The 19064-nt window shown below is 39.8% G+C and overlaps 1 protein-coding gene across 1 annotated transcript in view; it reads left to right on the top strand.

The window, feature by feature from the left end:
- Window positions 1-19064, top strand: part of LOC139168640 (complement receptor type 1-like) — a 140220-nt gene that overhangs the window by 118457 nt on the left and 2699 nt on the right. The window contains exons 8-12 of the mRNA XM_070754269.1: window positions 841-966; window positions 2637-3936; window positions 4734-4810; window positions 11722-13152; window positions 18334-18418. Of these exons, the coding sequence (XP_070610370.1) occupies window positions 841-966; window positions 2637-3936; window positions 4734-4810; window positions 11722-13152; window positions 18334-18418 (3019 nt within the window). The remainder of the gene's footprint in view (window positions 1-840; window positions 967-2636; window positions 3937-4733; window positions 4811-11721; window positions 13153-18333; window positions 18419-19064) is intronic.

Genomic DNA, 19064 nt, shown 5'->3' on the forward strand with positions numbered 1-19064 from the left:
TAGTCCATAAAGGATTTCCACTCTTTTATCAAAGTAATTGTAATTCCTTCCTTGATCAAATAGACCCATTTAGCCATTTCTGCAAACCCAGCCATCTTCATAATAATATTTTTTAAAATCAACTTTTAAAAAGTGAATAATCTACGAGATCAGGCTCAAACTCTAGCACCAGCCATACATAATCCTGCCCACTATGCATCTCTACTCCCCTAAGCACAGTCTTGACTATCAAAAGGTTGCCTGGTGCTGCTTTAGTATTGCTGTGCAGAGCTAGAGAAAAGGCCCAGCAGAGGCCTAAATGGTCCAACAGTAGCTGGCCTTTGCCTCATAGGCCCTGGAGACTAGAAGCTGCCCAGCAAGATTTTAAAGTGCAGCTGTGACTGAGGCCTGTCAGAGAAATCTGGACCTTAGAAGATCCAGGTGTGTATCCAGAATTTGCAGTGAACCTGGGGCTTCCAGTGGGAAATATCCTGGGGGAAACTAGGACACGTTCAGGGTCTTTGGGAAGGATTTCCCTAGAAATTGCTTATAGGGGGCCTTTTAGGCCCTGTTAACTCACAGGCTAACCATAGCTAACCATAACAGGCCAGGCCTAGATCACCAAAAGCAATTATAGAGAATGGAATTATGTCATGAAAGAGGAAGGCCACCAATGTTTGTAATTTGCTTGTCATTTTCTGCCACTGATTTGGGGATGTTCCATGGCACTTACTGTAGCAGAAGGGTGGTGGGGTTCCATTTTCAGTCCTCGTATTTTAGGCTTTGTTGGAGAAAAGTCTATAGGAGAGAACAGCTGTTCCCTCCCATTTGCAACTTGCCTTTTTTATCCTCCTTCTCAAGATGAGGTTCATCTCATCTTTGCAAATGGGACATTACAGGACTTTGGTCTCCGAGATGTATTATGGATTTGCAAAGCCAGGTTAAGCAGGCATGAACATGGGCAAGACCCCAATACAACAGAAAATGGTATATTCATTCTATGAAGGGGGTGGGCAATTTATAAAGATGGCAATTTTTTTTTTAAAAAAGCAAGATTTCAAATATGATTGGTTATAAATTATAAAAAGACAAAATTTTAAAATAGACACAAATTGCTAAGCTTTGACTGCTAAATGTATCTGACCAGTTTGTTGGAGTATAGTGTTTGGTGGTGTAGTGTAGTATAGTATAGTATTTCTCTAGTGTTTGAGCATTTACAACCTCCACAGGCATTCCTAGTTGATCGCTCTCACAGTTAGCAAGATCCTCCATACTTCCAGGTTAAATCCCTCTTTGGTCATATTCCATGCGTTGTTCCTTGTCTGATTTTCTGGTGTTTTGGTAAACAGCCTGACCCCCTCCTCTCTGTGGCAGTCCTTCTAGTTTTGGAAGACTGCTATCATGTCGCCCTAAAGTATAGAATAGTATATTATATGTGTGTATATACAGTATGTATGTATGTGTGTATACATACACCATATTTTTCAGAGTATAAGACGCATCAGGGTACAAAACTCATCTTAATTTTGGGGGAGCAAAATAGGGAAAAGAATCTGCTTACCAGGTATTCATTTGACTAGTGTCCTTAACCAGCACATTATTTTATCCCCTGGTTAGGGCTTTAAAAATCTTTACTTTGAGAGAGTAACAATGAAACAGCTTGCAAGCCAGTAAGAGCTGGGAACTTCATTAGCACCTGAAAAGAAACATTTGGAGCAGGTAGAGCAATGGAAAAAACCCTGCAAAGATTTAGGGCTTGGAAACATTCTTCGCAGAGAGTAACAATGAAAGAGCTTGCCAGCTACTAAGAGCTGGGAACATTGTTAGTACCTGGAAGAAACTTAATCAGAACAGGTTAGAGCAATGAAAAAAAACCCTGCAAAGACTTAAGGCTTGGAAAACATTCTTCGCAGAGAGAAACAATGAAAGAGTCTGCAAGGTAAGAGCTGGGAAGATCGTTAGCAGCTAGTTAGGGTTGGGGGGGGGGAAGGTACATTCAGAGTATAAGACGCACCCTATTAGCCTCTTTTAGGGAGGAAAAAGATGTGTCTTATACTCCAAAATTACGGTGTGTGTGTATGTGTATATATACACATACATACTTAAATATACACATAGGTACATAAATTTGACTCCTATGCTGCCCAATCCCAAAGGACTCAGGGCGGTGTATACACACACACACACACACATAAACACATATACTGTATGCCCTATGTGTGTGCATGTACATATACATACATATATACATATTTGTTTTCCTAGATTTTCACGGGTATAGGTATGACGGTCTTGGTATATTCGGGTTTCTTCCCGTGTAGGATTTGGAAATTTCTGGCGACGTTTCGACGAGGTCCCACTCGTCATCTTCAAGCTGGTGTTTCTGTCCTTGTTCTAGAGCAAGGACAGAAACACCACCCTAAAGATGACGAGTGGGACCTCGTCGAAACGTCGCCAGAAATTTCCAAATCCTACACGGGAAGAAACCCGAATATACCAAGACCGTCATATATACATATATGTCTAAGTACATATCTACGAAAACAAATATATATATAAATATATATATATATGTATGTATACGCACACACACCATATATAAAATTAATTTTCGAATGGCTCCAATTTTCCATAAACCTCAACTATTTTTTTTATAGAATCAGAGGATGTGTCTCCAAGTATTCTGATGGGTCTTTATTCTTGTTCCAATGTGGTCCTGACAGTTGTCTTGGTCCTGCAGTTCCTGTCTTCCACTGTTTTGTCTGATTGCCCAAGACCAACCTTACCCCCCCACTCTCGACTAAAAAGTGAAGAAGCCCTAAAAGATAGCTATGTTGTTGGAACGTCTTTGCGATTAACTTGCATCCCAGGTTATGAACTTATACCGAGGACGCGTCCTATTCTGAAATGCAATGCAGATTCAACATGGACAAGGCTTACTGAATTATGTCAAGGAAAGAGATGTCCAGTTCCCCATTTAGAAAATGGAAGAATAGCATCGTCAGGTGATCTCCGGCTTGGTGACACAGTAACCTTGGAGTGCGATGATGGATTCAGACTAATAGGTCAAGCTACCCTCCGATGTGTTCTAAGAGGAGGTGAAGTTAACTGGAACAGAGAGCTTCCATATTGTGAACGGATTCCTTGTGCTCGCCCTGCTATAATTTCCAATGGAAGGTATGATGCTGATTCTGCAGATACATATGTTGTGGGTTCTTCTGTTACATACAGGTGTGATGCTGATTACTCTCTTATTGGAAATTCAACAATTACCTGTATAGTTGCAGCTGATGGTAAGAATGGACAGTGGAATTCCCCATCACCTGAATGTAAAAAAGTAAATTGTGCGAAACCAAGCATCCCAAATGGGAAATTGGCAACTCTATATAAACCTAGCTATACATATGGTGATAGAGTAACACTTGAATGCAATCCTGGCTTTACTTTGGTAGGGACCGCTTGGATTAGATGTGATGCTGATAATACATGGAAACCTTCACTTCCACGTTGTGATAAGACTGTAGCAACTACCAAGCCAACTAAACCTCCTATACCAGCTCCTCCTGTTCCTCCTGTACCAGTTCCTCCTCTCCCTCCTATTGTTCCAATTCCACCCCCTGTTCCTCCAGAAGTAGATGAGACTACTTTCATTCCAATGCCCCCAACCCAAAGGAAAACAATTCCCACAGTTGACTCAGGTTCAGGATCTGGTTCTGAATCTGAATCTGGAAACATTGTTGGAATTGTTGTTGGAATTATTTTTACACTTTTAGTTCTGGCTGCTTTAATATTTGCAGCTGTGAGATGGTGGAACCAGAGGAAAGCTAATGCTCCTGATAATAGTCAGGTAGCTTCAGAGAAAGAAAGAACGATGGGTAATCAAAATCCACAACAAGTTCGAAGTAAGACTTTAAGAAGCGTTCAACGTTCCGCTTTAGAATTTGGTGAAGTGACTCGGTAAAGTTTGGGTTGAAAGCTTTAGTTAATTTCCATATTTCTACAGTTTTGCCAGTGGATGAGAGAGTTAGGCTTGAAAGAGTTCATATTCAGTTTCCAACAAATGCTCCTTTTGCCTTTTTTCCGCTTTTATATTTTAGTAATCTGTACTTATACCCATTAGATATATCTTAGAGGATTTCATGCTGTATGTCTTGAGATACAGAATCTGAGGGAGTTGCCTAGGTATCTGCTTGAGAGATGGTGTCTTATCCTGGTAACTGGATATAAAGATACTAGAATGGAAGCATTCTGCAAGTTCTCTTAATAAATCTTTTTTTGAATTCCTGTGACATCAGATGGACAAACAAGTGTCACGTTTGTTTCTGGAGTTTTAAAATTTAAAATTCTGGGGTTTTAAAAGTGTGTTAAAACTGTGCCTCTTATAAACTGTGATCTAGTTTACATTTTAGCAGTCAATATTTTGTAAATTGAACCAAATAAATTAACTGAAACCTTTAGGAGACTTATTGTATAATTTATATCACTAAATTGGCTTTGACCAAAAATCATTGTGCTTTGGATGGAGCCCCGCCTGTAGTATTCAACATATGTCAGGCAACAAGTGATGACATGTCAGAATAAATAAAGAAGTGCTCTTGAGTAAATAATATTGATTGATTGATTGATTTGGATTTCTATGTCGCCCTTCCCCATAGACTAAGGGTAGCTTACAAAATAAAAATAAATACAAAATACAACATATAAGAAACTCAAACATAAAATCTAATTCTGACCCCCAAGATTATTCAAAATAGACATCCAAATTCATCCTATCACAATCGTACACTCATATCACTAGCTGGAGCAAAATGCCAGTGCTCAATGGCCCCAGGTCTGCCAGCAAGGTGTGTTTTAAAATCTTACGAAAGGCCAGGAGGCTGGGTGCATTGCAAATCTCTGGAAGGAATTGAGTCCAAAGAGAAGGCTCTTCCAGCCGGCATCGCTTAGCTGACGAGACCTGGAGAAGGCTGACTCTGTGAGACCAGACTGGCTGCTGGGATACCCGAGGCAGGAGATGGTCCCATAAGTAATCTGGTATTAAGCCATGTAGGGCTTTATAGGTCATGATCAACACTTTAAATTGCGTTCAGAGGCCAATTGGTAGCCAATGCAGCTCACGGAGTGATGGTGAGATATGTGCATACCTTGGAAGGCCCATAACGGTTCCCATGGCTGCATTTTGCACTCGCTAATTGCTATACTTGGTGTCTCTTTCTCATCTCTTATATTTTGGGAGATAACCACACCTACTTTTTATAATTCAGCAGTGAAGAAAGGTTCTTGGAATTATTGACAAGCTCTATTATTACATTTGTACAAATTACAAATAACTTCCAGAGGTGAAGGTGAAAACCACAAAACCCACTTCAATTACATAATTCTATAATTATTATATATATATTATATAATTTTTGTTCATTATTTCTGCTTATATTAATGCTGCCTTGAATCCTCATTTCTTGCCTTACTACATTGGTACCTCTACTTAAGAATGCCTCTACTTAAGAACTTTTCTAGATAAGAACCAGGTGTTGAAGGTTTTTTTGCCTCTTCTTAAGAAGCATTTTCTACTTAAGAACCCAAGCCCAGAAAAAATTCCCAGGAAATTTGAGAGTGGCATGAAGGCCCGGCTAGTTTCCTGCCATTCCCCCTGGGTTTCCCTCTCTGTCCCAGTGTATGGGAGGCAGTCTCGCACTGGGTGTATGCGTGTACGTGTGCTCCTCCTTGCCACTTCAGAATCCCTCTTTTTTTTTTAAGTCTTAAAGTTTTGGATTTTTTTTGTATTCTCTTCACCTCCTCTTCTTCCTTCTCCTCCTCCCACCCAAATTCCGAGCTTTTATTTATTTCCTAATGGGTTTGCACGCATTATTTGCTTTTACATTGATTCCTATGAGAAAAATAGCTTCTATTTACAAACTTTTCTACTTAAGAACCTGGTCACGGAACGAATTACGTTTGTAAGTAGAGGTACCACTGTATTTTTAAAGGACTCTGACAGCCAGAAAGAGATGAATTTAGAAAAAGGATAACTTGGCAGGATTTTAACAGTATCATCAAACCAGTAGATATTTATTTATTTATCAGTGCCTTTGAGTCAGTAAAGGCACTGATTGACAGCAACTGTATCATAAGTTCATGAAATTTTCTTAGCAATATTTTTGAGAAGTGGCTTGCCATTGCCTGTTTCCTAAGGCTGAGAGTGGGTGACTGGCCCACAACCACATGTGGTCACATCAGCAAAGAAATATGTCAGATAGATTTTAAAAAAGGGACTCTTGAGAAGGCGTGCACACATGGGCGTGCTTACATACGCACACACACCCCGGTAAATCTGGTATGACCTAGCTGGCTTTGTGACCAAAGCAGTTTTGCAGGGCTATCTCTCAACTTTTATTCCTTGAACATAAGGACCATTGTATCCCATACATTCATGTGAAGTTACAATCAATTGGACATGCTTTCCACCAGACCCATGTCACCAGTTATGCTTTCCAGTACAATGGGTTTGATGTTTCTACAAGCTTAAGGCAGACTCACCTCTCATTGTAAACTAGCTAAATCACACCATTTTCATCCTCTGAACAGCTGAGTTGACATTTTCTCTGTGCAAAACATCTAAGATTCAATTCATGGTATTTCCAACAACTTGGCAATAATTGGTTTTCCCTGGGTGTTGGAAAATAATGACATGGATGGAGAACGTCTCAATGTTTAGAAAGGCTAATTTTATTGCTTTCTTCTCATATTGTAATCTTAGTTCTGTCTTTGAAATACCAGATTAAGATGGTTTGTGCTTTGTTACCTTGTGACTCACTTTAGTCTGTGTTCAGTTGTGTGCTGTATGAAAAACTCAGGGAATCGTGTTCATTCAATATTCTATAGTTTCAATTAACCATGGGTTAGTGTGCTTTGCCAACCCAGTCGACGAGAAAGAATTTTGTGTGCCATGAAAGTAATTGCTCATGTCAAAACCCACTTCCTCTTCTGGAAAGCTTTACTTCTGGAAAATTGCTGGACCACCCCAGGATGGCCATCCTGGTGTTGTATTCAGGAAGAACAGAATGTTCTGGAGTTCCTCTCAATGTTTCATCTCCAGAGACGAAACATTTTGAGTGTGTTTCTCCCACAGCTTTTCATGTCACCACATCAGCAAAGAAGAAATATGTCAGATAGATTTTAAAAAAGGGACTCTTGAGAAGGCGTGCACACACACACGCGTGCACACACACACATCAGCAAATCTGGTGTGATGTAAAGAGAACATTTATCTGCTTGAGAAGAAAAGATGTGGGTAAAATAAGGGATTATTTATTAGGCTCTTGAGGTTTTGCTTTTGCTTTACAAAGGCAATTTGTCTAAAGACAATTAACAAATAGATAAATAACACATTAAAGCATTAAGCACTTCCTTTACCCTGTTCATTTGGGGCTATGCTTTTCTTTATATTTCATACATCATTTATTCCCTTACATAACAATATCTTTCCCTGAGAACAAAGGGAACAGAAAGATGATCCTTTCATTGTTGTTTGGGAAGCTAGATTGGAGACTTAGATTTGCCTGCAGCTATAAAAACACTCCAGGCTCTTCACCAACTTCATAGGAATTGAGGCTAATACATAGACAACAATGCATCCTGTGGACTGAGAAGCATATTATGTGATCAGTCCACACTGACTTTTTGTGCATTTTGATTTACCTTAGCAAAGCCCGAGAATTTCGGCCACAAACATCTTCCAAACTAGGTCTGCCAAGTTTTCCAATCACTTTGAGGATACATTTGAAATACAGTGGTACCTCGGTACTCGACCACAATTCATTCCAGAAGTGTGGTTGAGAACCGATTTGGTCGAGTACCGAATTTATTTATCCCATAGGAAATAATGGAAATGGATTTAATTGGTTCCCAGCACCTGTTAACTCGCTGGGAACCAATTAAATCTATTTTCTTTATTTCCAATGGGATAAATAAATTCGGTACTGCAAGCTGCAGGAAGGGTGGGGGCTGCTGCAATGCCAGCAGCTTCAGGGGGCTGAGGAGCTCTATAAGAGCTCCAAGTTGCAGGAAGGGTGGGGGCTGTTGCAATCCCGGCAGCTTCGGGAGGCTCCTTTCCTCAATGCTTCCTGTTATTACCTGTAAGCAGCTGCAAAAACTTTCTCCCTCCCAGCGGCTGCAACGGCTTCTCTTCGAGGAGCAACAGTGCCGGGAACGTCACGTAAGGAAGGGAAGCTGCTGGAGCGGCGGCAACTGCTGAGATGGCTCCGGCGGCTTGCCTTCATCACGTGACGTTCCCGGCGCTGTTGCTACTTGAAGGGAAGCTGCCAGCGGGAAGGAGAACGTTTTTGCAGCTGCTTACAGGTAATAAGAGGAAGCAGTGAGGAAAGGAGCCCCCCGAAGCTGCTGGGATTGGAGCAGCCCCCACCCTTCCTGCAGCTTGGAGCTCTTAGAGAGCTCCTCAGCCCCCCTGAAGCTGCCGGGATTGGAGCAGCCCCCACCCTTCCTGCAGCTTGGAGCTCTTAGAGAGCCCTCAGCAACCTGAAGCTGCTGGGATTGCAGCAGCCACCGGCGGTAACATTTCGGATAATGAACAAAATTTTCTCTGGCTGTTCAGTATCTGAATTTTTGTTCAGATACCGAAGCAAATTTTTGCCGGAAATTTTGTTCATTATCCAAAATGTACGAGAACCAAAGCGTTCGAGTACCGAGGTACCACTGTATAATAGTTCATACTTCTGTTCTTGTCAGTTTAATAATAGACCTGTAAAGACCCCACAGCGGTTAATTTCATTTCCTGGCACACATTGCTCACATAGTTGTGTAACAACCACTTCTAACAACTACACAGAATTGTATAACAAGAACTTCTGTAACAAGCAGCATTCAAGGACCAACACTCTTCATACTATACATAAACTATCTCTGTGATCATATTATAAGCAACTGCGTTCTATTTGCTGATAATGTTAAACTATTAAACACCACTTACAATACTACTATCCTTCAAAAAGACCTTAACTAATATCAGAATGGTGAACTTTAAATCTCAGTCAACAAATGCTCTGTCTTACATATTGACAAAAACAATCAGAATACAAAATACAAACTCAGAGGACAAAACCTTGTGGACGACCCTCATTCTGTCAAGTACCTTGGAGTACTCATATCGAATGATCTAAGTGCCAGAGCCCACTGTAACAACATTGCCAAAAAAGTACTAAGAGTTGTTAACCTAATAATAAGGGCATACAAAATATTTGCTGGACCACTTCTCGAATACAGCTCCCCTGTCTGGAACTCACATTTCATATCAGACATAATGATTAATACAATTGAAAGAGTCCAGAAATATTTCACGAGAAGAGTCCTTCACTCTTCTGCTTGCAACAAAATACGTTACACCATCAGACTTGAAATTTTGGACTTAGTCAATTTAGAACTACGTTGAGTTGATACAACCTAAGCGTAGTTCATATAATTATCTGCAATCATGTCCTATCTGTCAATGTCTACTTCAACTTCAACTGCAAAAATACATGAGCACACAATAGATTTAAACATAATTTAAAGTCTCCAAACTCAATTGCAGAAAATACGACTTCAGCAGCAGAGTAATCAATCCCTGGAATGCACTACCTGACTCTGGTTTCATTCCCAAACCCCAAAAACTTTAACCTTAGCCCGTCAGCTGTCGACTTAACCCCATTCATAAGAGGTCTGTAAGGGGGTGCATAATTGCACCGTTGTGCCTATCATTCCTGTCTTACTATCCTCATTTATCTGTACTGACTTTGTATATGTTTATTAATTTTTATTTTATTTATTCATTTATTTATTTATTAGATTTGTATGCCGCCCCTCTTCGAAGACATATACCTGCTAATCATGTACGTCTTTGACAAACAAATAAAAAATAAATAAAATAAATAAAACAATTGCAACATCTTCTACTGATTTGCAGCTGCTAAGTAGCATTTTCCACTCTAGTTTTACATTCCAACCGATGCTTCGTACATCCTCACTGTCCTGTGTCAGTTAGTTTTCCCCTAATATGCGAAATAAATAAGAATTCTAGCCTGACCGCTGAAATATCACTTCAAACAAAATTTTACAAAGTTATAAAACAAAGAAGAAACAGAAAAAGATCACAACCTATTAAAAGAAATGGTGACTAACAAAAGAGCATAAAAGATTTTTGCAGAGGTGACTTGCAATCTTTGCAGCACCACTAACCCAGCAATTACTCTGCCATAGTTAGTTTCCTTCTTCCCGTAAACAAACTTTTTAAATCAACCTCCTTAATCAGCAATTCATTTGTATCCACTTTCAGAAAAATAGTTCATAAAGGATTTCCACTCTTTTATCAAAGTAATTGTAATTCCTTCCTTGATCAAATAGACCCACTTAGCCATTTCTGCAAACCCAGCTATCTTCACAATAATATTTTTTTAAATCAACCTTTAAAAAGTGAAGAATCTACGAGATCAGGTTTAAATCTAGCACCAGCCATACATAATACCTGCCCACTATGCATCTCTACTCCCCTAAGCACAGTCTTGACTATCAAAAGGTTGCCTGGTGCTGCTTTAGTATTGCTGTGCAGAGCTAGAGAAAAGGCCCAGCAGAGGCCTAAATGGTCCAACAGTAGCTGGCCTTTGCCTCATAGGCCCTGGAGACTAGAAGCTGCCCAGCAAGATATTAAAGTGGAGCTGTGACTGAGGCCTGTCAGAGAAATCTGGACCCTAGAAGATCCAGGTGTGTATCCAGAATTTGAAGTGAGCCTGGGGCTTTCAGTGGGAAGTATCCTGGGGAAAACTAGGACAAGTTCAGGGTCTTTGGGAAGCATTTCGCTAGAAATTTTAGGCCCTGTTAACTCACAAGCATGTAGAGCCACCATAGCTATCCAGAACAGGCCAGGCCTAGATCACCAAAAGCCATTATTGAGAAGGGAATTATGTCATGAAAGAGGAAGGCCACCAGTGTTTGTAATTTGCTTGTCATTTTCTGCCACTGATTTGGGGATGTTCCATGGCACTTACTGTAGGAGAAAGGTGGTGGGGTTCCATTTTCAGTCCTCGTATTTTAGGCTCTGTTGGAGAAAAGTCTGTAAGAGAGAACAGCTGTTCCCTCCCATTTGCAACTTGCCAGTTTTATCCTCCTTCTCAAGATGAGTTTCATCTCATCTTTCCAAATGGGACATTACAGGACTTTGGTCTCCGAGATGTATTATGGGTTTGCAAAGCCAGGTTAAGCAGGCATGAACCTGGGCAGGATCCCAATACAACAGGAAACAGTATATTCATTCTATGAGGGAGGTGAGCAGTTTATAAAGATGACAATTTTTTAAAAAAGCAAGATTTCAAATATGATTGGTTATATATTATAAAAAGACAAAATTTTAAAATAGACACAAATTGCTAAGCTTTCTCTGCTAAATGTATCTGCCAGGATTTCAGCTAGGTCTGACCAGTTTCTTGGCATCTGCAAATATATTATTAGTGTAGTGTAGTATTTATTTATTTACTTACTTACTTACTTACTTACTTACTTACTTACTTACTTACTTACTTACTTACTTACTTACTTATAGTATATTATGTGTGTACATACAGTATATATGTATGTGTGTGTTCATGTGTATACACACACACACACACACACATAGGCGTGACCAGTTTCACTAATATTTGTTAATATTCAAATGGCTTCAATTCTTCCATAAACCTCAACTATTTTTGTTTATAGAGTCAGAGGATGTGTCTCCAGGTATTCCAATGGGTCTTTCTTCTTTTTCCAATGTGGTCCTGACAGTTGTCCTGGTCCCGCTGTTCCTGTCTTCCACTGTTTTGTGCGATTGCCCAAGACCAACCTTACCCCCCCACTCTCAACTCAGAGGTGGAGAAGCCCTAAAAGACAGCTATATTCCTGGAATCCTTTTGAATTTAGAATGCATCCCGGGTTATGAATTTATACCGGACCCTCATCCTTATTTAGTATGTTATAGCGATTCAACGTGGAAAGGAGAGCCTAAATTATGTCAAGGAAAAAGATGTCCAGTTCCCCATTTAGAAAATGGAAGAATAGCTTTGTCAGATGATCTCCGGCTTGGTGAAACAGCAACCTTGGAGTGCAATTATGGATTCAGACTGATAGGTGAAGATACCCTTCAATGTGTTCTAACAGGAGGTGAAGTTAAGTGGAACAGAGAGCTTCCATATTGTGAACAGATTCCTTGTGCTCGCCCTGCTGTAATTTCCAATGGAAGGTATGATGCTGATCCTACAGATACATATGTTGCGGGTTCTTCTGTTATATACAGGTGTGATGCTGATTACTCCCTTATTGGAAATTCAACAATTACCTGTATAGTTGCAGCTGATGGTAAGAATGGACAGTGGAATTCACCTTCACCTGAATGTAAAAAGGTCAATTGTGCGAAACCAAGCATCCCAAATGGGAAATTGGCAACTCTATCTAAACCTAGCTATACATATGGTGATAGAGTAACACTTGAATGCAATCCTGGCTTTACTTTGGTAGGGACCTCTTGGATTAGATGTGATGCTGATAATACATGGAAACCTTCACTTCCACGTTGTGACAAGACTGTAGCAACTACCAAACCAACTGAACCTCCTATACCAGTTCCTCCTGTTCCTCCTGTACCAGTTCCTCCTGTCACTCATATTGTTCCAATTCCACCCCCTATTCCCCCTACCCTTGTTCCTCCAGAAGTAGATGAGACTACTTCCATTCCAATGTCCACAACCCAAAGGAAAACAATTCCCACAGTTGACTCAGGTTTAGGATCTGTATCTGGGTCAGGATCTGGATCAGGATCAGAATCTGGATCTGGCAAAACTGTTGGAATTATTTTTGGCATTATTTCTGCACTTTTAGTTCTGGCTGCTTTAATATTTGTAGCTATGAGACGGAGGAACCAGAGGAAAGCTAATGCTCCTGATAATAGTCAGGTAGCTTCAGAGAAGGAAAAACCAAAGGGTGATCAAAGACCACAACAACTCCGAAGTAACACTTCAAGACCACAACAACTTCGAAGTAACACTTCGAGACCACAACAACTTCGAAGTAACACTTCAAGACCACAACAACTTAAAAGTACTACTTCAAGACCACAACAACCTCGAAGTAATACTTCAAGACCACAACTTAAAAGTAAAATGGCAGGAAAAAGCCATTTTAATTTGCACTTCAGATCACAGAGAAGGAGAGAAGAAGGTAGTGCTGTTTACTTTTTGCATTTGCATTTTTTGAATTCAAGAAGAAGGGGCATTTACAACTGGCTGTTACAGACAATTTTATTAGCAGTTTGTTTTCAAACACAGACCAATCAGATTAGGCTGGGGCAGGATTAGACTGGGAAGTATAAAAGGCAGGAAAAAGCCATTTTAATTTGCACTTCAGATCACAGAGAAGGAGAGAAGAAGGTAGTGCTGTTTACTTTTTGCATTTGCATTTTTTGAATTCAAGAAGAAGGGGCATTTACAACTGGCTGTTACAGACAATTTTATTAGCAGTTTGTTTTCAAACACAGACCAATCAGATTAGGCTGGGGCAGGATTAGACTGGGAAGTATAAAAGGCAGGAAAAAGCCATTTTAATTTGCACTTCAGATCACAGAGAAGGAGAGAAGAAGGTAGTGCTGTTTACTTTTTGCATTTGCATTTTTTGAATTCAAGAAGAAGGGGCATTTACAACTGGCTGTTACAGACAATTTTATTAGCAGTTTGTTTTCAAACACAGACCAATCAGATTAGGCTGGGGCAGGATTAGACTGGGAAGTATAAAAGGCAGGAAAAAGCCATTTTAATTTGCACTTCAGATCACAGAGAAGGAGAGAAGAAGGTAGTGCTGTTTACTTTTTGCATTTGCATTTTTTGAATTCAAGAAGAAGGGGCATTTACAACTGGCTGTTACAGACAATTTTATTAGCAGTTTGTTTTCAAACACAGACCAATCAGATTAGGCTGGGGCAGGATTAGACTGGGAAGTATAAAAGGCAGGAAAAAGCCATTTTAATTTGCACTTCAGATCACAGAGAAGGAGAGAAGAAGGTAGTGACCCGCGCGCCTAACGGCGCGCGAATCATATAACTATAAACAAAAATCAGCAAAGTTTGGTAGCAATAGGGGTTGTTGATTTTCCTGCTAAGTACTTGTATTTCAATACATTGTTAAGATGACTGGCTTGGTGCAGTGTAACATTTGTTTGGCTGTTGTCTTCCGTAGTACCTTGTGGAACTTGGGGTACTGCCCTCTTTGCATAAGGACATCTAGGTTAGATGGCGAGATCTCTAGATTGCAGTCCTTAGTTTGTAGCTTGCAGTCAGAAGTGGAAAGATTGTCCCAGCCACGTGCTGTAATGCAGCCATGTGTCCAGCCTCCACTTCCACAGCGCCCCCCGAGGAGGAGGGCTGTGTGGACAACTGTCGGTTCAGGAAGATTGCGTGCAGTTGAGCAAAAACATAGCAATTTTGGTCTCTCTGTATCGAATTCCTATAGTGTTCTTGCGGATTTAAATAGTAAGGATGTTGGAGATATTAGCAAGGTCCCTCAGGCAGAGAATGAGGGGATGTTCAAAGGGGAAGTTGTCGTAAATGTCACCAAACCATCAAGTGCAGTTAGTAGAAATAAAAAGAGGACACATTTTCTTGTGGGTGATTCGACCGTTAGAGGTGTTGATTTGGGACAGAGCAAGGATGTGGTGAAGGTGCTGAGGTGTCTCCCAGGGGCCACTGCCAGCAGGGACAGGAGGCGGATTACAAACATTGTTAAGACTGTGAGTAAAGGTAATAACGTTGATGTGGTGGTGCATCTTGGCACAAATGATTTGTCCCAGAGAAATGTTAATGTAGTAAAAAGAGATTTTCAATGTCTAAGTGTGGAGCTGGGTAAAATAACTGATTCAGTGACTTTCTCAGAGGTGTTACCGGTTTGTGGCCAAGAGGATAAAACAACGTGTATCAGAGAGTTTAATGTGTGGTTAAGGCAGTGGTGTAAAGCTGAAGGTTTTGGCTATGTAAGTCATGATGTCAGTAGGTGGTCTAATAGGGAGTTGTTTAAGAGGGATGGTTTGCATCCATCATACAGAGGTACCCAGGTGCTCGGTGAGGAATTCAGAACTTTTTTGGACAGGCATTTAAACTAGGTAAAGGGGACAGAGATGTAACTGATGTGGGTGATTTCTGTCCCCGACCAATGAGGATAAAGCAGTTTTTGGAAGCTTATGAAAAGGGAGCTGCAAATAATATAGATGTAGTTGTTGATGATAAGGGGCAAACTAATAACGAAAATAATGTTCTTCGGGTAATGTGCACAAATGCTCGAAGCTTGAGCAACAAGCTCTGTGAATTAATGGCCATAATATCTAGAGATAATTTGGACCTGGTTGCCATAACTGAGACATGGTTTAAGGATTCTAATGAATGGGAAATATCCATACCAGGATATACACTGTATAGGAAGGATAGAATAGAAAGAAGGGGAGGTGGAGTAGCCATTTATATTAAAGAAAGTCTAAAAACAACACTAATTCAAAATACGTGTCAAGATCTAGAGACTCTCTGGATTTGCATGCAAAATAAAGAAGGTTCTGTCATTAGAATTGGGGTGATCTATAGGCCTCCAGGGCAATCCGAGGAATATGACAACAAGATGGTGGATGAAATTACCCAAATGGCAGTAAAGGGAGATATTGTGGTTATGGGTGATTTCAACATGCCTGATGTTGACTGGAATATCCCCAGTGCCCTTACATGCAAAAGTAAGAATATAGTAGAGGCCTTTACAGGAGCAGCTCTGGCACAGCTGGTTAAGACACCAACTAGAGGGGAGAATATTCTAGATTTAGTTTTTACGAATGGGAATTGGGTTTCAGATGTCAAGGTGGGAGAAAATTTAGGTTGCAGTGACCATCTATGTTTGTGGTTTGATGTAAAAACTCATTGTGAGCAATCCTATAATGCAACCAAAGTATTGGATTTCAGAAAAACAAATTTTAATGCAATGGGAGAATATTTAGATAATGAATTAAAGGGGAGGGATAAAATGGCAGGAGCGAGCATCCAGTGGACTGTATTAAAAAAGGCCATCTTAAAAGCCACTGGACTGTATGTAAGACAAATAACTAAAGGTAAAAGGAAGAAGAAACCGCTATGGTTTAGCAATGATGTAAGGGCTATAGTCAATGAAAAAAAGGCTGCCTATAGAAGGTATAAAGAGTCTGGAAGTATAGCTGATAGGGAGGTATATAAAATGAGACAGAAGGAGGCGAAACAGATAATATATGCTGCTAAAGCCTCAAAAGAGGAAGAAATTGCCAAATCTGTAAAGAAGGGGGATAAAACCTTCTTCAGATATATTAATGATAAGAAGAAGAAAAACTGTGGCATCACGAAGCTTAGTACCGGGAATAATACATGCATTAATGGGAATAAGGAGATCGCTGACCATTTCAATAGCTACTTCTGTTCAGTTTTCTCAAAAGACACCTTACAAAATAATACTATAGAGGGATATAGCATTGCTTCCAGCTGTACGGATTCAGCTCCAGTGATCTTAGAAGCCGATGTCTTAGAAGAACTTGAACGATTAAAGATAAATAAGGCAATGGGTCCAGATGGCATCCACCCCAGAGTTCTTAAAGAACTCAGATCTGTCATTACTACCCCCCTGACTGATTTGTTTAACCAATCCTTGTTAACAGGAGAAGTTCCTGAGGATTGGAGAATGGCCAGTGTTGTGCCTATTCACAAGAAGGGCAATAGAGAAGAAGCTGGTAACTACAGGCCAGTTAGCTTGACATCAGTTGTAGTTAAAATGATGGAGACTCTACTCAAAAAGAAGATAAATCAGCACCTAAAAAACAATAACTTATTGGACCCAAATCAGCATGGCTTTACTGAAGGCAAATCATGTCAGACTAATCTCATTGATTTCTTTGACTATGTCACAAGGGTGTTGGATGAAGGTGGTGCCGTGGATATTGCCTACCTGGACTTCAGCAAAGCCTTTGATACGGTTCCACATAAAGAGCTGATAGATAAATTAGTGAAGATTGGACTTAATCCCTGGATAGTTCAATGGATTTGCAGCTGGCTGAAGCATAGACATCAGAGAGTTATTGTTAATGGTGAGTATTCTGAGCAGAGTCAGGTTACAAGCGGTGTGCCACAAGGGTCTGTTCTGGGTCCTATTCTTTTTAATATATTTGTGAGTGACATAGGGGAAGGTTTGGTAGGGAAGGTTTGCCTATTTGCCGATGACTCTAAAGTGTGCAATAGGGTTGATATTCCTGGAGGCGTTTGTAATATGGTAAATGATTTAGCTTTACTAGATAAATGGTCTAAGCAATGGAAACTGCAGTTTAATGTTTCCAAATGTAAAATAATGCACTTGGGGAAAAGGAATCCTCAATCTGAGTATTGTATTGGCAGTTCAGTGTTGGCAAACACTTCAAAAGAAAAGGATTTAGGGGTAGTGATTTCTGACAGTCTCAAAATGGGTGAACAGTGCAGTCAGGCGGTAGGGAAAGCAAGTAGGATGCTTGGCTGCATAGCTAGAGGTATAACAAGCAGGAAGAGGGAGATTATGATCCCACTATATAGAATGCTGGTGAGACCACATTTGGAATACTGTGTTCAGTTCTGGAGACCTCACCTACAAAAAGATATTGACAAAATTGAACGGGTCCAAAGACGGGCTACAAGAATGGTGGAAGGTCTTAAGCATAAAACATATCAGGAAAGACTTAATGAACTCAATCTGTATAGTCTGGAGGACAGAAGGAAAAGGGGGGACATGATCGAAACATTTAAATATATTAAAGGGTTAAATAAGGTCCAGGAGGGAAGTGTTTTTAATAGGAAAGTGAACACAAGAACAAGGGGACACAATCTGAAGTTAGTTGGGGGAAAGATCAAAAGCAACATGAGAAAATATTATTTTACTGAAAGAGTAGTAGATCCTTGGAACAAACTTCCAGCAGACGTGGTAGATAAATCCACAGTAACTGAATTTAAACATGCCTGGGATAAACATATATCCATCCTAAGATAAAATACAGAAAATAGTATAAGGGCAGACTAGATGGACCATGAGGTCTTTTTCTGCCGTCAGACTTCTATGTTTCTATGTTTCTATGTAACACTTCAAAAAGCGTTCAACGTTCTGCTTTAGAATTGAAAAAAGGGGCTCGGTGAAGTTTGGGTTGAAAGCTTTAGTTAATTTCCATAGTTCTATAGTTTTTTCAATGGATGAGGGAGTTAGTGCTTGAAACAGTTCATATTTGGTTTCCAACAAATGCTCCTTTTGCATATTTTCTGCTTTTATATTTTAGTAATCTGTACTTATACCCTTCAGATATCTCTTAGAGGATCACTTGCTGTATGTCTTGAGATACAGAATCTGAGGGAGTTGCCCAGGTATCTCCTTGAGAGATGACGCCTTATCCTGTTACAGGATATAAAGATACTAGAATGGAAGCATTCTGCAAGTTCTTTTAAGTCTGTTTTTGAATTCCTGGGAAAACAAGTGTCACGTTTGTTTTTTTGGTTTTAAAATTGTGCTAAAATTGTGCCTATTATAAATTGTGATCTGGTTTACATTTTAGCAGTCAATATAAACTTTGTAAATTTAATCAAATAAATTAACTGAAACTTTTAGGAGACTTATTGTATAATTTTTATCACTAAATTGGCTGTGACCAGAAACCATTGTGCTTTGGTTAAACAGAGTCCCGCCTGTAATATTCAGCATATATGTCAGGCAACAAGTGATGAAATGGCAGAATAAATGAAGAAGTGCTCTTTAGTAAATAATAATTGCTATACTTTCTCATCTCTTACATTTTCTCATCTCTTACATTTTGGGAGACACCTACACCTACTTTTTATAATTCAGCAGTGAAGAAAAGTTCTTGGAATTATTGACAAGCCTTCTAACAAATACTACTGACTACTTATAGGTAGGCAGTTGTTCCACTGGTTCAAATATCTAAATGTTCTTCATTTTTCAGTCCGGACATACAATTGTTGTATAATATAATAGTTACTTCAGAAATGCTGACTT

Source organism: Erythrolamprus reginae, chromosome 1 (assembly GCF_031021105.1).
Source record: "Erythrolamprus reginae isolate rEryReg1 chromosome 1, rEryReg1.hap1, whole genome shotgun sequence".
NCBI classification, from domain to species: Eukaryota; Metazoa; Chordata; class Lepidosauria; order Squamata; family Dipsadidae; genus Erythrolamprus; species Erythrolamprus reginae.